Raw genomic sequence first — 20,073 nt, 5'->3', positions numbered from 1 at the left:
GGTGCACATCCATCATGTGCCGGTGAGCGTGTCCACACAACCTACCCACGGTGCACAGCAACAGCAGCACGCAGCACACCACAATGGAGACCACGATGGCCAGCTCACTTCCGCCGAGTTGCACTTTGGCGATGATGCGATGGAAGTTCCCCACTTGAACCTGAGACAGAGAGACAAAAAATAATGAAATAAAAATAAGGGGCGCCTCAAAAGAAGTGAAGAAGCCTCTTGGATGAGATACGCCTTCAATGTAACTTAAGTAAGTGCAGCTGCGTGTACGTAACCCCTGAAGATGACTATGAGTGGAGAACCGAGAAAAAGATCCCTCCTCTTTTTTTGTTTCATAAATGTATCACCATTATTATTTTGTGTTTTCATCCATCCATTATCTCTGTTTGTGAGCTGCAGAACTCAAGAAGTAAAGGAAATCTAAATTGACCTTGTAGGAAACTGGGTGACCTTGGGGGAGGCTAGTATTTGAGACTTGTAAACTCTGGAAAACAAAGAAACTTTGCAGCAGCATTTCTGGTTCTGGATTCAAACAATGACTCAACAAAACACAAAATGCAAAGTTCCCATTAGATTTCCAAGACCTGCCTAGTGAAACTATTTATCATATCAGAGAAGCCATGTAAGTGGTTACTGTCACCACCCCTGGATCTTCCAGGTACTTCTTGTTTAACTATTATTCTGTTTGGAGAAGATACACACAAAATAAAACAGGAAACGAGAAACTGGAAAACTGAACTAAAAATCTAGTGGAAAGAAAACAGAACAACAAAATAATAGTTGAAGAAAAAGCGCCTGGAAGATCCAGGATTTGTGGCAGTTAGTCTTTAAAAAATGTTTTTAATTATCTTTCCTTTTGTTACCTATTGTGTCTGGAGCGCCTGTATGCTTGTTTTTAACTTCTGTGTCTCACATTAGAAGGTCACACAACCAGTCCTTGTGTTTTTTTTTGGTTCCACAATATTTTTTTCCCTCTAAAATGTGTTACTTTCATATACACATTTGCAGATGTAATATATGTATTGAATTTTCATATGGCTATTTTTTACTATTCTGTGCACTGATGAAATAAAATAGATGGTCAAGATGAGAGGACTGTGTCACGTGTCATGTCATTTCCATGGATCTTTGGATGTCAAATGTACGTATGCAAGCGTTTTCTTTCAAAAATATAAAATGTTACATTGCATCATCTGTATGTAATGTCTGCACCATGTGCAGTATATCGTTAGTAGGTCGTGATTTAAGGCAAATCGGATTTTGAGGGGAAGCAAGAAAAAAGACGAGGACAGAGACAGAGAGGAGGGCGAGGCAGGGTGAGCAGTAATGTGGAGAGACAGTGTGAGCATATTAACTATTCTCTGTGTAACACAGTGTAAAAATGCATGCAGCGTAATGGAAATACCAGTGTCTGCACAAATGCACACGTGCACACATTACAACATCTTCTTTTTTTTTCTGTGGACACAGGTGCAGGCAAACAGGGGGGAAAAAAAACAGCACAATGTAGATTTTGAAAAATGGTCTCGCTGCAATGAGCTGGAAGAGTCGCGTAGTTCATAGTAACCCAGATGTGACAAGAAAAGGACTTTCACTTCTGCCTTCTGATTAGTCAGCAGGGTCTCTGTGGTCCCTCCTCACATCCCTCTCTCTCTCTCCTTCCCCCAATCTGAACATACTTCATAGAAAGAAGAAGAAAAAAAGAAAAAGAGCCTCCAATCCTCACAGCAAATCCTTCTAACATTGGTTTTACTCTGAGGGGGGAAACAGCCTCACTGGACTCCTGCCTTATTTTCCTCATTCCCTCTTTCTATTCCAGGCATTTATTTATCCAGACCAGCGAGAGACGACCCCTCTTCCAGACACTGCAGCAGCCAGCGCTGGTTTTAATGGAGGGGAAAATGTCATTGTTCTGTGTTCCTGTTTCACTCAGGGTACCAAAAAAAAACCCCACTCTGCTTCCCAACATCCAGTCCTGCAGCTCAGCTGTACACTTCAGAGCCAAGCACAACACACAGGCATGCAGATATAGCTCTGCCCCGGAGAGAAAGTGGAGACACAAATGACCATAAACTATGCGGCAGGCCGACATGTATGCGTTTATTCAAATGTGCCGACACACGGCGAAAATATACACGCGTTGTGTATTTATGCGCCTGTCGAACGCGTACACAAATCACCGTCACAGAGTGCACGGGCGGGCGGCCCACCCATTTGTGTTATGGCATCTCATGTGACCCCTGCCCTGCCTTTATGTCTGTGCTAATTGCGTGTGTTTATTCTCAGACATCCTGAGAGAGGGATGGGGGTGGAGAGGTGGAGTGAGTCACAGGTAAAGAGGCAGGGGGAGAAATAAAAGTTATTTACCTTCTATTTCTGTGTCAACGGAAGTGGGGGAAAAAACTTGTTGTAAAACATAGATTAGGATGTATAATGTCCAACGACCTTAATCCCAACCTTAATCCCAACCAACAGTGTTGTAATGTAACAAAGTACTTTGTAACTGCACTTAAGTGCAAAAGTGTCTGTACTTTATATTTCGAGCAACTTCTACTTGGACTCCACTACATTTCCTCTAGCTATCTTTGTTACTCGTTAAAACCACAAATAGAGTTGGTATTATGGTCTGTATTTATATAGAGCTGCTTTACACTATAGTTTTCACCCATTCACACATTAATGGGTGAAAACCGTCAAACAAAGATTTTCTTATAGGGTTTTTGTTAGATGGTCAGTAGTGAAATCTTCTATTTACTAATTAATCATCTGATGTTTCATCCATCACAAAACGCCCTCAGCGGAGGAAGGCCCCGCCAAGTTTGATCAGGCCCTGGGACGTGTCCTGTCGCTGATTAAACATTTTTAACTTGCTTCCTCAATCTGCCAGACTGCGGAGGCATGTTATTAAAAAAATACTGGCTCCACTGATGACAATATCACAGCCAGTTTATTCACAATTACAATTTTCATTTCACACACGAAAACCCTGTTTTTGTTTTGGTTCCCGCGCGCCACTCGCTGCCACGCACACACATCCCAGCACAACACAACACAACACAGAAGCTCGTGGCACTTTGACACGCAGGTTGGACGAAGAGGACAGAGACAGACGGCGGTCCAAGCGGAGCAGTAATGAAGAGAGCGAGTGTGAGCATATGGCCACAATTTTACATTCAGCCCCCTTTTAAAAGTTAGAAGACAATGATTAAAGTTCAACTCCGAGAGAGGGAGAGAGAGACTAACATATGCTTCTGAGCTATTTTAGCAAACCTGTCACAGTCTGGCTCATATTTAAATATAGATGAGTGCCCCCTCCTCCTTTAATAAAGCCTTATCACAACAGCAGGGACAACAACAGATGGGAAACGTGGGCAGAGGAAAGAGAGTCTTGTTTTATCAGGACAGCAGCACAGGGCTCAACCACAGCTTCATTAAGACCTTTTGATTGTTATGGAGAGAAGTTGAGAGACACAATAAAAAACACAACAAGGGGAGGAGCTAAATCATCACTATATCTGTGAACTCGGGTCTAGGGCGTGAAACAGAGAGAGGGGACGTGATGATGAAGACTTGTAGGGAAGACTAAACAGATAATGGTGAGCGGTAAACATTTGGTCGCTCTTTGTTGTAAGAGAGTGACGGCTCCACGCCTCCTCTCTGACTGTCATGGTGGCATTCTCACAAACTAGAAACGCTGCATACAGAGAGCACACACACACACACACACACACACACAGAGCAGATCAAAGCTCCTTTTCAGTGGACCTCACAGATGGTCTGGATTCTGACTAAATGTTTGGACAGCGTTCTGTCTGACAGATGGGTGATATCTTTAAATTATCAAGGTCTATTGAGCAATATTTTCCGACACAAGGTCGCGTGTGAGTGTGTGTGTGTGTGTGTGTGTGTGTGTGTGTGTGCTTTGGTGTCGGACATGGTCGTGTACTCACGGTGACAGGTAGCTCCCGCTCGCTGGAGCTCAGCAGTCCATTGATAGTGCAGTGAAACAGCTGGTCATTATGGAAGCTGATGTTACAGGGATAGGAGCCAATCATCACTGAGTATTCCTCCGGTGCCAGCTCCAGATCACTCGGCCCTTTCTGTTGCCAGAAATGAACAAAAACAGCCGTCAGCCGGTCGGTGGTAAGAGACCAGAGGGTCCTGCTTTGAACAGGTACAGATAACATTCATTATGAGCCACACATAGAGCCACTGTACTGTGCGACACACACACACACACACATATGTTGAAACTGAGCAGAGGCAGTGCCTGTCATACAGCTGGAGAACAGGAAGCCAGAGGAAAACTCATCCAGTTTGGGCTAGAGTTCAGCTTAAAGCAGCAAACACTCCCGCTGCCTCTCCTCATATTGCCAGGCGAGTTCCTACAAACAAACTTGCTGACAGTCACTCCTGCCGGCGCCCAGAATAACATTCTCAGGGCCTTAACAGGAGCATGTTGGAATAAGCTGATCACGTTTTTTTTTTTTTTTTTTTATTTGTGTGTCAATCCAGCCCTCTCCTGCGTCAATCAAAGCCCCGCCTCTCACCGCGCTTGTTGAATTCAGTGGAAAAGAAGCCTGATTGTGTCACAGTGATAGCGTCAGGGTTATCAAACGCTTTGGATTGTAACAAATTGGGTGCATGGAGTTTGAAGGACGCAAGAAGAGTTTGAGGAAAATGTCATTAGTTTGCATTATGGTGCTAAGCTGGAGCCGCAGTTGGAGTATTGAACCCGTGATGATCATAGTACAGACGGAGAGTCGTGATAACGCTGCATCTGCTGCTTCTATTTAGTCTCCAAACCATCTGGAAGTGCAACAGTAGATTGCTGGAATACCTCTTTAATGTCACCGGTACCACCGTCCCTGTGGGTCTTTGCCTTAGCAAGTCATCATATTTAATTTACAGTCACAGGACATGAGGCTTTAACACTGCATGTGTGTGTGTGTGTTTGTGTGTCAAAGGACGAACATGTTATTATTAAACAAAACAGCAACACGGCTAATAAAGAGATCGCTGATGTATGGAAACCATATTGTGACTTCTCGGGGGAATTTTTCTTACATTTATAAATAAGATTTTAATTTAAGCCAGATCTCATGACGCCTTTTATTTTGAAAAACCAGAAGAGTGACGTTGAAAGTCTGTTTTAAACATAATTAAGAACAGATCCAGATTCAACCGTTCCTCTTTGTTGTGTCTTCCAAAAACATTTGGCTGATCTGACCTTTTATCGACAACTTGTCCATCTGTCTGTCTGTCTGTCTGTCTGTCTGTCTCTCTTCACACATATCTCCATTAAAACAGACAACGTTTATGTCCCTGGCGCTTCCTGTTTAGTCATAAAGACATTGATAAGGACAGAGGCACTTTTCCTCAGTGTTATAAAATAATAAGCCCCTGTGTGTGTATGTGTGTATAGGTAGTGAACACTATTCTCTTCATTATACTGGATATGAAACAACGCAGTTCCATAAATCAAGTTGTCATTTTTTCTACACACAAAACCTGTCCCAGAGGCAAATAGAGGAACGGAAACTGATCAATATAAACATGGAGGGTGTTGTTTTTCCATTACCGTCACACCGGGCAATCATTTCTAACATCCTCGTGGCACGTTTAAGCCAAGTCGTTCACTACTTTAGCTTTGACGTGAATCAAAACTAGGAAAAGAACCCCCGTCTGTATGAAACTGTATCATTTCCCTTTAATACGAAGATGAAAAAGAGGTAGTGTTTGTGAGTTTGTGTATGTTTATCTCCAGTGTGCTTCCATGCTTTGATTACACCCTAAGGGCCTTGTCCTCTCCCGACTGCAGGATGCCACCCCCTGGGTCTCTGTCAACAAATGCTTCCTACCACAGACAAAACACACTCGCGCAAAATCAATACACACACAAAGACACATCAAACTATCACACAAAAAGGTGTTTGAGCATATTGTAATAATACGCCGAGTATAACCCCCCATACTGTGTACAACACAGCTTTTCACACTTAAACTCACCAGACAAAAACAATGAAATCTAAAGGCCAAAAGCAGAATGAAAGCAAACAAAACCCACCCACATTCCAGCTCAGGTTCCTAATATAGGCTAGTGGCTCACGAGCAACACATAAACACACACTCATTCTCTCTCCCACCACTCAGGTCCATGACAAGTGGAATCCACCATCCTGAAGGAAACAGGAAACAACACATGAGTTGCCCCATGTAGATAGGGTGAGGCAGCAATTCCTGCAGGGGCCTCACACACACACACACACACACACACACACACGCACACACACGAGGAGGAAGCTGCATCACGTTCAGACTTCCCTGTCTGTGCCGTTAGCATGTGCATGTCACGCGGTGTCACAGCTGCCAGGACCTTTGGAGGCGATTGAATCCAGGCCGACAGGTGCTTAGATCAACCAGAACATTGGAACATGGGACCTCCCACTGAGCTGCCATCGCACCCATCCTCAACCCCTGGTCCCCCCTCCCCTCCCCTCCTCAGATCCCTGAAAGAATTCAACACCTTTGATGTGTTTTATGTGCCTGTGGTTTTGTGTGTGAGTACGAGTAAAGTAAAAAAAACGTTTCTGCTGTTCACAGTTTGGGGGAGGTCGGGGGACTGCGTTTGGAGTCGAGGAGCATGCAAACCTTTAAGGAAAAACAGGTTGTGTTTGTGAAACCTTGACATAACTGTGTGTGTGTGTGTGTGTGAGAGAGAGCTAAGGTTGTAGCTCGACTGCGCTCTTCTTCTGGACTACTGTCCTTATCCCAGTATAACAGCACAAGCAGGATACTGATTTATTGAAGTATATCAACCCCTTCTTTCAGTTTGTTATTATTTGGCAGTTTACAAGTTAGCTGGCGGTTAACTAGCAATTCATGTCATAAGTAGAACTTGTTTGGTCTATAAAATGTTGAAAAATCTCGATTGGTGTTGACCAAATCTGGAAATGATAATGTTCTCGAATGTCTTGTTTGGTCCACAAACCAAAAATGATTCAGTTTGAATGATTTCTTTGTTGTATGGAGCAAAGAAACCAGAAAGTATTCACATAGAAGATGCTGAAAAGTCAGAGAATCGCTGGAGCCCTGGTTGTCATTCTACCGTCCATGAACTTCAAAGTATTCTATTCTCTAAGCTGGCAGAGCATAAAATAGGCTTCCTCATCAGTCCAATAATGGTACCAGCCTGATGTCTTATTCTTCTGTGTCTATTACTTCTGGGTTTAAGCCAGGGGCTGGGAACTGTGGTGCATGCACAGAGACCCCGAGGCCACATTAGCTTTGCTTACATGGACACATGTTATCGTAATAAAAGCCGGATCGGAGCAAAAATCATGCCAATCCGATACAGCCCATTTGGAAACTAATTTAATTCTGAATGAGAGATCGTCATTCAGATCGACTTATGCGTCAGTTTCTTAAAATTACTGGAAGCTTACACAATTATACTTTGGAGTAATTTCCAACAATAATAATAATAAAAATGTTTGATATGCAGTTTAAATTCCCGACTACAAAAGTGAAGCCAATGCAGAACCTGGATCCTCTTAAATGGCCATGAGAGAGTTGTTTTTAACAAAATGATCCTTCTCACTTCATTTGTAACATCGTTAAACCTTTTTCCTGAGGAGTTTAAGGTTTTAATCACTCGTTAGAGGTCGTCTTCATTAAAGCACGATGAGTCAAATAGGTAGAGCAGATTGTGCTGTTAGTCACACATGTGACCTGCAGGTATTCAGTAAGTCTCAGTAAGATCCACAAAAAGCTTTAAAATGGCAGTTCAGAAACCAGTGGGCTTCTTCTATATTCATATAACCTTAGCTATTGCACATATTATCCATATTTAATATAATCCATGAAAAGGAAGTACCGTATACCCATTCGGCTGAAAACAAAAAGGAGAAGGATTATGAAAACATTTGCTTGATTTATCAGCAAACCAACAGATCAGTGAAGCAGCGAGCGGAACTTCCTGTCTCAGCGGTGTCACTCACGTTGATGATGAGAGTCAGCGGCTCTCCAGGGTGGTGTTTGATCAGCTTCTCCTTGCTGGCGGTGAAGAACTGGGGGTCCTCCACGTATTCCAGCATGAAGTGACCCTTGTGAAGCTCCCCCTCCTCTTCCTCGGGCTCCTCGTCAGAGGAGAAGGGACTGTCTCCCGTGTAGAGGACTCCATTCAGGAAGAACTCTGCTGAGGTCTGCTGGGACTGGCTGGATGCTGGAGACAGACAGGTGATGATGGTGGAGGAGAGCACGGTGCAGTGCTGTGGAGGGAGAAAATCAGCCTGGTCAATAAATATCAATTTTATTTGCCTGTGAATTTGTTATTGACGGGCGAATTATAATGATGATTATATTCTGCTGCTATCAGGGTTGTCCAAGAAGACTTTCAGAGGCCCAAAATGCAGCTGCTCATATTTTTGGACCATCTGCAAGAGCGGCTAAATATGAGCATAATTAGAGCTGGGCTCTCTTCACTTGGCTCCCTGTCCAGACCAAGTCCTCACTTACATAATGGACATAATACACATTTATGTGTCTACGCGGTCTCTGCGATCTCAGGACAGTGACCGACCTCTTGTTGTCAGGCGGGCAAAGCTCTATTAATGAGGTTTTAAAAGACACACTTGTTCACTGTGGTATATCAGTCTTAAATGGTTTGTTTCGTACTGTCTGGGGTTGTTTTAGTGTGTCTGTAATAATGCTATTTTATTAGCGCTGTATATTGTTATTGCATTCCGTTTTTAATTTCTGCACTGTGTGTATTTTACTACACTTTGTATGTTTTTAATTATTTGTTGTAAAGCACATTGATAGAAAGCACTATACAAATAAATGTAGTATTATTATTATTGTTATGTTATTATCCTGTTTCGTGAAGAGAAATTATGTACGTTTGTTCATCTAAAAACTGTGTCAAGCAAAACTATCAGACCTGACTGAGAGAGTGTTTGAGTCGTCCAGCCAGGAAAATGAAGCGTTTATACCATCAAACTGCTGAAGTATAATTCACTTCTAACGGTCTTTGTGTTTTCAGTCGTACCCTAACCCAGAGGTCTCAAACTCGCGGCCCGGGGCCACATGTGGGCCCCCCATTTGATTTCAAGTATTTCTGTATGTCGTTTTAGATTTACAGATTATTTTTGCATCATAAATGTGAACTTTATATAAAATAAAACACTTTTATTTTGAGTTTCTGTGAAATATTGCATCAAATTATTATTACTGCAATATTACGATAGAATATGGTGATAAAATATTAAGATGGAATCGCCAATCTCTACTAAACAGATTATTTTTTACCAATTGGACTGTTTTTCACTTGAGTGGCCTCCTCCTGACCAGACTGGGCTGGACAGTCTAACTTTACTATTGCCTCTGTGTGTCTCGATATAAAATGAATCACTTCCTGTGTGCAGGAAGGGGGAATTTTGATGACAAACACTACTAAATTGTGAACGACAGAGTTGTGTGGAGCTGATCGGCTTAATTAGCATTTGGCAAAGGTTTGAATGTAGCCAAACATTTGTGTATATTTAAAAGTTTTAAAGATATTTCACCTCTCATCTCAGAGAGAGCGTCTTCAGCTCTGACTGACGGGTGGGAAGCCCTTGCTATTTAACCTCTGTGTGTTACGACCTGCCCAGGGAGGTATTAATAAGTTAAACATGCAGGTCGCCGACCTCCCGACCACGTTGATGGTTGTCGAGTCAAGGCGCCGTTGATCCCGTGCGAGTGTTGGGTCACCTGAGTTGTAAATCCAACCTGCTCTTGAGTGAGTGATGGGAGTTGAGCTGTCTGCTGATGAAGCTCAGATCAGTGTCGTGAGTGGTGGGTGTGGTCCACAGACACAGTTCCGTCACCTTTGTTTGGCCACATTTCTCCATGGGAAAAAAGGCTTTTAATTGCTTTGTTGTTCAGACACAGATAGGAGGATTGATATGATGTCATATCTGTTCATTGAATGAAGCTTGATTAGTTTAGCATATTGACTGGAGGCAGGGGGGGAACTGTTAGTTTGGGTTTGTCTGAGGGGAACAACCACTGTTGCCAAGTCTGCTTCTTTCAAGTGACTTTTTTCTGTACGGTAATTTGATAACAGAGGCATTTTTTTGGACGTTGTTTATTTATGCTTGCTCTGTATCTGTCCCGTCTCTCTACACTCAAACAAAAATGCTGCTTCCATCAACAACTCTAGGATGGCGGGAGCACACATGACCCACGCTACTCTGTCTCTGATTGGCTATTATTGGTGGGTACTATTTTAGTTGGTTGAATTCTTCTGGTGAACTTGAGAAAACATACATCACTGACATACTTTATTAATTTATATTGTGGTTTGACTTGTAATAGAATCTTTAAGCAAATCTTCGCTTCAATATTTACTGTTTATTTAAATCAACTCAGAGCTTAACGATACAGTAATGCAAGAATGAGAACTTAAGCATGTGATTTGCTTGTGACATTTACGGAGTGAATTTTTGGCTTTGAATTTAAAGGAATTTAAACAAGGACAATGCTTTTGCTTTGTAACTTTGCTAATTGCTGAGATTTCACTTAGAAAACTATTTATTGTCCAGGTCTAGTCACACTCTCTGTCAGTTTCTCCCCAACACAGAGGTCTACCAAGAAAGTTAGGAACCTCTAAAACGTACTCCAAAATTTGATTAAAAACAAAGTGAGGAATTCTGAGTGGTTTTATTATGAGGGCGAGTTCTTCTTGACACAAAGATGAAGATTTTACACAACTCTAACTAAATATTTGCTTTTAGACATCCACACTATTTTATTTTGAAAACTCCAGTGGAGGGAGGGGCAGAAAGTGAGACCTTTGAAAATGCACTTACACGCATTTGTTTTGTGATTTGTTTTTTTTTACTGACCGGGACATAGCCTTTGCTAATTTACCAGACTAACAGTATCACATGAGCCGTTCTCGGAAGAATAAAAAAAAAGAATCAGCCATCAATGTAAAATACAACATGGGTTACCAACAACACGCACTGCTGACACTGCTGTCTTTGTTAGCAGCTGTTGTGCGATTCATTCCACTTCTTTTTTTTACAGTCTTGCAATTGCTTACATGCACAAGAGATAAACTATTATCCAGGTCATCAGCAACAATTCCCAATGTCCAGCGGCGTTCTTGGCCGACATGAGTTGAGGTTTTTGGGTGATTAAATAGCAGGAGCTTGTTACTCACTGTTTCTCCGATTCCCAGCACCTGCATGGTGACGCTCTGCACCAGATCGAAACCCTGGCCTTTTACTGTGACGGTCCTGCCACCACTGTGAGACACACACACACACACACACAACCAGAGAGTCACATCTGAGTCGTAACAAAAACATGTCACATTCACATTTGGTATGCAAACATGGGCCCATATATTAATGCAAAGCAGTTTGACACTTTGAAAATGTGCACACATCATCAAAGATGCGCCGCTTCTCTCTGTCACACACATGCTGTGCTATTTAGAGCACAATAGCGAGAAGATGCTGCACATCAGGACGACAGTGCAGCTCTTGTGGGTGTTTGAGACATGTTTAATGCTTGCGGTGTGTGTTTGCCGGTTTACCCACCTGAGGTAACTTTTCTTGGGGTGGATGAAGCTGATGGTGGGGTTCTTCTCATACGTGTAGGTGGTGCTAAGCTCCGTGCTCTGACAAGGGAGGCCTTCAAACTCGACGCACACTGTCACGGACTCAGTGTGCATCTGCAAGGCCGGTGGCATGGTGCACTCAATGAATTCTTCTGTTTTCCTAAGAAAGCAAAGTAAACATTGTGACCACACATCTCAGGCAAAGCTGCTGACTCTAAAACTGTTCATTAGTGATTCATTATCAAAATGAGGAATTAAGATGTTTGTTTGCTTTTATTTGTTGCCATAGCACATATGAAATAGTGAAAGCAGATGTTGAGTCACTTCTAAGTCTTTTTTACTGACCCTTAGTTCAGTATTAAGGCTTTTTGCACATGAGATGTTTCTTTTTTCATGTGATTTATTTGTGCGTGCAGCCTTGTCATCAGTGCGGGAATTTTATGGAGCCATGTTGTGTGTTTTTTTCAGACTGAGGTCTTTTTCTTTTATTTAAAGTAATGCTTCTGAATGGTATACAGTAAATCTTGTCAGTCAGAATGCATGTTGTAGACGACATAGAGAGACATAAGCAAATGCACACAGGATCTTCCTGAAAGCTTTAAATGACAGTCATATTAAAGGATTTCCTGCAGCTATTAGACAGTAAAGTTAAGGCTCCTGAACTGAGCAGGCTGTCCTCTCTTCTTCTTTCTTTTTTCCTCAGTCATTCACAAAATAAATCATACTCACTCTGTGATGGTGCATTCCACCGTGTTGTTGACCTTGACATTGACCTGAAAGCCAATGTCCAGGTGCTCCCCCCAGATGGTCACCCTGGTTCCCCCAGCACGAGAGCCCTTCCTCGGCTCCATGGACAGAAGCTTTGGGACCTGAACACAGAGGAGAGAAAATGCCGCACATTACAGGAAACATCACACTTATCACCAGACGTCTGGCAGCTTCTTTCAACCTGGAAGGACACATTTGTTCAAACTGTGGTTTGTGCTCTACGGTGCCATTCAGAGCTGGTATTAACATCCGTTCTCAGTGAGCCGATCACACGCGGATAACTGCTGAAGTACCGCTGTTCGCGAACACCTGGCATTAAAACATTTCTGGATTCTTCATTTCTGGATGCCTCTCCTGTGCCCACATATGACGGAATCTGGCTTTACCTGCACCGTTTTCAACAAACATCATAATAAAATGACACGTGTGTGAGCAAGTGAAAAGCTCTACTCACACTGCTGTTACATGAAATAAGATCATGAAGAGAAATCCCGTGAAATGCAGATCAGACGACGTATGTAACGTGTCCTGAGGAATGATTGCACATGCGTCCTCAAACCACCTCCAAATGAGGTTTTAACATGATCTGCCCGTGATCGCATCACCTAAAGTGGATGTGAATACCAGGTGTGACTGTGACTATGATGCTGTGCTCGCCAACAAATAAAAGCTTCCCTCATCCTTTTCAATTCAGTTATCTTGTCTTTTACGGCTGAGACAGCTGCTGACTACAACAGTAAATGAGTGAAGCAAACTGTGAAGACAGCCCACGCTGCAGTATGTCGACGTGGTGCTGATGACCAGGCCTTCAGGCCTGAGCTTGTAGGACGGCTATAGAGCAGGAAAGAAGCAGTAGGCCTAATAATTCATGCATACGCCTATAAAAAAAAAGAGACACACAAACACAGTCTTATACACACACGCAGACACACACACACACACTCCTCACACAGAGATGAATAGCCCTGTCCAGCTCTTCAGCAACCCCACTCAGTTCTATCCCCGCCATGAACCTTGCCTCAAGGGAAACCTCTTATCCTCACTGACAGGACTCACTTCCTCACTGTGCACAAACGGAGGAGACCCATTGTGTGGCAGAGTGGGTGTAAGGAGGCAGATGTTTCCTTCTAAAGGTTTTGAGGAAGGAGATGCAGTAGAGACACTTATCCTGTGTCTGAAACTGTTTTCCCTTTCTCCCACATCATCCTCTCAAAGCCACACCCTCTCCAATACTGAGCATCTCAGGGGTTTGGACGAAGGAAGCCCAAGAGGAGTTCCCACAACGGACGAGTAACAACGTTTGTTGTTCAGGATTTTCTTCATCCTCGTGCCTCAAGAAGGGCTTCGAGATCCGGGTGATTTCTCGGAGGGATGACTCACAGACAGAGCGGCTGTTAGGAGCTGCACATATGAGAGACTTTTCCAGCTCTAAATTATACAACGTCTTTGTCTATAAACAATAGAAACAAAGAGCTTGCATGGGTATTTCCACTGGCTGAATGCTCTTAATCCAGTGGGAGACTGTGTGGGTTGAGGTCAGTTCGCACAATAATGGCCACCTCGCCTCGACCAGTGATGAATTAAGAGCAAGAGGACATTCCAAACAACTCCATATTTGTTTTTGCTGGCAGCCAGCGCAGAATGACAAACCCTGCTAAGCTGCAGCCGAGATGAACGTTAAAAGATTCACATTCTTCTGGATCATAAAATGCATCTGTTTATACTCAAAACACACACTTGGGGAAGGTTGTCCCATGTGGGGAACAAGAAAAAGAGAGAGCGTAGAAGAAGAATGTAAAGGGAGAGAATGTAAAGAGCAGAAACCAAAGATCAGCAGCAGCAGGAGGAGGAGGAGGACAGACAACAGGAGGATACTCACTAAGTATGAGAACGTCTCCTTTGATGTGCCCATCCCACTGTGGTCCACGTCCACTTGGACAATGTCTGTCCTGTCTTGTTCAGACCACCCGGTGACACACACCAACCTGGGGAATTCAAAAGGAATGACCTCCTTATTTGTAGGCATCATAATCAGATATCAGCGAGGACAAATAATATAATTCACTTTAGTCTAATCAAAAACAGAAGACCTAGTGTGATGATCGCAGAAAACAGTGTGGGATCATAACCAAACAAGATTCCCATACAGACTTCTTAGGACATACAGTGTATATACAGTATATGTATATATATATATATATGTATATATATATATATATATATATATATATATATATATATATATATATATATATATATGTATATATATATCTACATATGTAGATATATATACTGTATATAGATAGATATCCCCTTTATTTAACTAGGTAAAAGCCTCTTTAAGATAACAAAATATATATATCTTTTTCAAGGGTGAGCAGACCAAGAAGGCAGCATAACAACATGGTCACAAATTTCAACAATACAAACAGAAAATTGCATCTGTCACGCACAACAAATCCCAATGTATGACAATCGTTGTCTTGTTGTGTTGTTTGGTTGCTTTACGGGGAGAGGTTTGGTGGCAGAATGTGCCGCAAAATTACAATGGGTAGTCATGATCCATTAGAGACAAATACACACAATAAAATAAAATAAAATAAATATAGAAATAAAAAAAAAAAGTGTTGGAAACCAAAGGGCATGACATCACACATTAGAAACTAAACTCCCATTTTGAAGCCTCGAAATACTCGATTTGAGGCGTCACCTGCCACCAGGCTCTTATTGATGTCCACTCATACTGTATGTGCTGTATTTTATTGTCTAATAATGTTCGTCATTTACAAAAATAACATTGTGCATTCATTCTTCTATTGAAGAAGACCTGACACAAGCGAGTGAGAGCATGAACTCCTCAGAAGTGTTTACTGACATTAGAAACAGCACAGCTACCTTCTAGTGGCTATTCAACATGTTCTTATTTCCTGATTGGCTTCAGGAGGAAACCGGAAGACTGTTTTTAGATATTTTAAAGCAGAAATGTTACATATTATATTTAATTAAAAAGAAAGAAATGAATTGCTCAACACAAATTGCAAGTGAGAGGAACCAATATAGAGAAGAAGCAGGCTCTGCATCATGAATGCTAAACAATGACATATAATTAAACTTGGGAGAATTGTGGTTATGAGCTAATTCATCAAACCACATTGCATTTACATATGGAATCTAATAAAGCCTTTGCGATATCAGATATTAGGAGATGTAAAGTTCAAAGCTCCTCAGACCAGATGTGTCTAACCACAGAGGAGATTAAGGGGCTGCTCAGGCTTGTTCCCGTGCCTCCTGGCTGTGATTAAGCCTTGTGTCATCAGCGCAGGCTCTACAGGGACGTCTCGCATTAATGACACGTCGGTGTACCGAGGCACAGGGATCTACTGTTCTGCTGCCTCGCTGGAATAAAAGTACTGCGGGGAGAACACAACCTTTATCACCTCACATGATTCACTTCCAGCTCAACACCCCGTCGGCTTATTTAGTCGAAGTTTCGGTGCCGGCTGCGTGGTTATAAATTCTCAGCGAGGGATTGAATGATTGACAGAGGAGTCGTAGGAGAATTTGCATGAGTGCAGGGGCTGTGTTTTAATGTAGGAGGATCTGGCAGGACGCACGGCGCGGTGAGGCTGGGCTTGACAGATTTTTAGCCTGGGTGAGGTCAAACTGAGACCAGGGAGGAAACCTGTAACTACATGAGCCTTTAAATGTCAGGTCTTTCTTACCGCACAGAACAACATGTTTTCTTTGTCTGCATAATGTACTCACTGAGCCAAAATTACTCACAGGTTTCCTCAACAATATACTTGAAAATAAACGGCAGTAAAAGCCACATGTTGAGAGCCGAGCTTTCAGTCCTAATCACAGATTACAGGAGCATGAGGTAAAGAATATGTGCCATAAAGGCTTATGTGCATCAGTTTACAGAAAACACATGTTCAGATTCTGGAAAAAAAAAACAAAAAAAAAAAAACCCCGCCCACAGCTCCATTCACTCCCAGAGAAGCTGAGCTTCCATGGAAGTGCCGCATTTGTCCCAATCAAGCTCACTGCAGAGAAAGAAACCTATTCAGTATCATCCCATTTCGTGCGGAGGCTCCTACGTGAATCCAAAAATCACGTAAGATCAGCTGATTCTGAACGAGCTAGTGACAGTGCATGTTTAAACATGTATGTTTAGTGAAATGTTAAATATTGAATTCAATGTCTTTAAAACTCTTCCAGGCACAAGCACCCTGCTATATTCTATACAGCGTGTTTGTGTGAGCGCGGTGAGTGTGATGTTGATGCTTTGTGATTCCAATCACAGGATATGCAGACTCGCAGTAGGAAGACACGGAGCCCGGACTGACCCCATGCTCCTCCATGCACATTCCAGCACGCACAACCTCTACGTAGATATTATGGGTTTCAGAGGGAGATATTTTGGCTAGAGCAGAGATGTCTATGATCATTTCCCTTGAGTGGATGATGGAGGATCATCAGCAATCAAATCTCGCGACTGTTGTCTGGGCTCTGCTAAATGGACAGGACGAAGGCTACTCGAGGGTAGTATTAAAATCATAGGGAGGGTCGGAGCCAAGCATGCAGAGGAGTGCTCCAGTAAATGAGGTGTGCCGAGACCGACTGTGCCATTAATTAAAATGTTGACGGTGGGAGAGTGGAGCACCGTCTCTGCAGAGCTGCACACTTTCTTCCTTCTGACACGCAGATGTGAACTTTAGCCTCTCAGCACACGAACAGACACTTGTCTCAACAGCCCGGGTAAATGAGGTCACATGTGCAGGTGTGTGTGTGTGTGTGTGTGTGTGTGTGTGAGAGAGAGAGAGAGAGCTTGTGTCATTTGTATGAGAGCTAGTTTGAATATAGATATTCTGATTGAAGATTTATCTATCTATCTGTCTGTCTGTCTGTCTGTCTATCTATCTATCTTTCTTTCTATCTATCTATAATTTCTAGTGCTGGGCCGTTAACGGCGTTAACGTGCTGCGTTAACGCGAGACTCTTATCGCGCGATAAGAAAATTATCGCCGTTAATCTATTCTCAAAGTTGGGTCTGGGACCTGGGTCCACATAGTGAGCAAGCTATGAATTTCACTTTGATATGTTAGCGCGGATGTATACCTGGCCCAGAAGGCTCTGACCTGGCTGAGCGCGGATGTAGGTAACGTTACGTTATGTAATTTATTGTCATTTTTTGTTTTATAACGGTCTATGTAATTTACCACGGTGAAAATGGTTTCAGGTTGGATATCCAACCGTCGCGTCCGACAACTGTCTGAATGAATATCCAACCTGAAACTAACTTCACGCGGTATAGCTTTAGCTAACGTTATCAACGTTTTGCTGATTAGTTGCTGATAGTTGCCTACTACTACTAGCAATCTTACTCTGATATACTTTTTCTGTCCTACTCCTAATGTTAGGTGTGATGAAAACAGAGGAGCGCCACTTAGCAGAAGAAGAATTCAAATGAGCCATTTTAATCTAGATTAATCTAGATTAACTCCAAGATTGCAGTGAGATTAATCTAGATTAAAAAAATTAATCTATGCCCAGCTCTAATAATTTCATACATACTAATGCCTTAACCTTTGTGATTATTTTCAAATATTCAAAAAGTCTATGCTTTATAGTAAAAGAAAGAAAGAATTGCAATTATCACAGCTGCTCACCTCCTGTGCAGCTGCCACAGAGGATTCTTCCTTTAAATGAATTCTAAATGGTCCAGTGTGTAACATTTAGGAGCGTTAATTGAACAGAACTCACAAACAATAATAACAATAACAAAACAACTCACCCGTATGTTTGCTGAAGTGTATATTTACTTTGAAATAAATACAATGTGGTTCTGGTATCTTTAGAACAAGGCGTTTATATGTACTTGTAGGAAGTTTACTACGCACGTGAAGAGGAATGACCTGCTTTCTGGTATGCGAAGGCCACCGTAGTTCCCTGACGTGCTTGGGAAAGGGAGGGGTGTGTCCACTGTTTGTTACAATCTCACCATTAGACGTCACTCATTATTATACCCTTCAGTGAGTTTACATTTAAAGATTACAAGTATCAGTGTAAAGATAAAAAGATGAGATTAATTACAGCTAATTATGGGATTACACACACAGAGTATATAGATAGCAGTATAGTGTTTAAGTTAATGGTATCAAATCAAATCAATGGAGAAGGTCCCCACAGGGATAGGAGAAGGATAATGTACATGAATGTGTGTGTAAGTCAAATGTGCTGACACTGTAAGTCGCACTGACGTGTTATGATTTGTCAGTGGCACTTCCAGCGATGAGGGCATGCGTCGCTGTCATAACAACCAGCCTGAGGAGCCAATCGGGAATGACGACACGGGATGAGATCATCCGTGCAGTGAAATGTGATTCGCTGTTTTGTACGTGTGGTTTTGTGGGGGGTGGGGGGGGGTGTGTCAGGGAGCCGGAGTGACAGGTAAGACCCACGGGTCACCCTTGAACTGGTTTTAATATAATGTCTGGCTTCAGTGGAGCAAGACCAGACAAACAGTTCCAGTCAAGCAGTGTTACAGATACTGAAGGGGAAGTTTGGATGTTATTGTAGAGTTAGTGACTTGCACTGAGCTCTGTTATCCCAGTGTTAGAGCCGGGTCCTGCTGTCTCCATGGTGATACTGTGATGGTCCCTGAGCTAAGAAGAGATGGCAATGGAGCCATTTAAAATGAGAGGTGTGCTGCATAATAATATTTGTGAAAATTAGCCTCATGAATACATGAAAACTTAACCATGCAGGGAAGGTTCAACGCTAAAAAAGATTCTATTTTTCGACACACATGTATGTGTTGGTGGGAATAATCTATGATTTTGATTTGTGAGAGGAGGTATAATTTGTATAAAGGTGGATTCTCTTTACAAGAAAAGCTTGTCGGTAACATCGTCATGGCTGGCTTTAATGGCTTATTATACAGAAGGTTAAATTACCCATTTTTTAATTCTGCCATTCTGATGTTTTATTCATCACTTTATCACATCTTTCCAACCCAGTCTGTGCGTTCCAGCAAACCACACACACATGTGAGCTCACTCTTTCTGAACCAAAAATTGCATTAATTATTCACATGACTACAGACGTCCATATCAGTATGATGGTAACTTTTTGTGGCGCCTGTGGCTAAAATGGATGTGATGATTTAAACATTTTCTGGTTATGAATGTGATTAGGTTTTTTTTTTCCTCCCCAGGTGTCACACAGTTAAACACACCCAGGTTCTTATAACAGCAGTAAAACATGCTGTGTCACTCCATCAAAACACACCAGGATGACGCAGCGTTTTGGTCTCGACCTGGTGCTCTGCTGCTTTTCTTACTCCCCCCCCCCAAACCATCCACAAATGTTGCCTTCAAAGACTTAAAAATGTGGACATGAAAACATTGAACTTCTATGTTTTTAATGTGCAGAATTCCCAAATCCAACGTTACCCATGGTTACAGAATGTTACAGAATGTTAACATGTTTCTGGGAGAGCAGGCTGTATTTGCTGCAGGAGCCACTTTCAGAAAGCTTTCTTTGTTGTGCAACAAATATGCAGCAACACTACCTTAGGCCCATAAACATGGGTCATGCATTGATTTGCATAAAACGTTACTGGCATTTAAATCTTTGCTGTGTTTCTGCACTTCAAACTTTTTCAAAACCATTAAAATTTC

At 42.3% G+C, this 20,073-nt stretch overlaps 1 protein-coding gene across 1 annotated transcript in view; it reads right to left on the bottom strand.

Annotated features, from left to right (window-relative positions):
• Positions 1-20,073, bottom strand: part of plxnd1 (plexin D1) — a 100,191-nt gene that overhangs the window by 28,363 nt on the left and 51,755 nt on the right. Inside the window, exons 14-20 of the mRNA XM_044037346.1 lie at positions 14,268-14,373; positions 12,350-12,489; positions 11,601-11,780; positions 11,219-11,303; positions 8,010-8,279; positions 3,960-4,109; positions 46-160 (exon numbers count right to left, since the gene is read on the bottom strand). Coding sequence (XP_043893281.1) covers positions 46-160; positions 3,960-4,109; positions 8,010-8,279; positions 11,219-11,303; positions 11,601-11,780; positions 12,350-12,489; positions 14,268-14,373 — 1,046 coding nt within the window. The remainder of the gene's footprint in view (positions 1-45; positions 161-3,959; positions 4,110-8,009; positions 8,280-11,218; positions 11,304-11,600; positions 11,781-12,349; positions 12,490-14,267; positions 14,374-20,073) is intronic.

The sequence above is a fragment of the Solea senegalensis genome, linkage group LG11 (genome assembly GCF_019176455.1).
Source record: "Solea senegalensis isolate Sse05_10M linkage group LG11, IFAPA_SoseM_1, whole genome shotgun sequence".
Classification (NCBI taxonomy): domain Eukaryota; kingdom Metazoa; phylum Chordata; class Actinopteri; order Pleuronectiformes; family Soleidae; genus Solea; species Solea senegalensis.
Note: the sequence above shows the minus strand (reverse complement) of the source record. Positions and strands in the feature narration are given on the sequence as shown.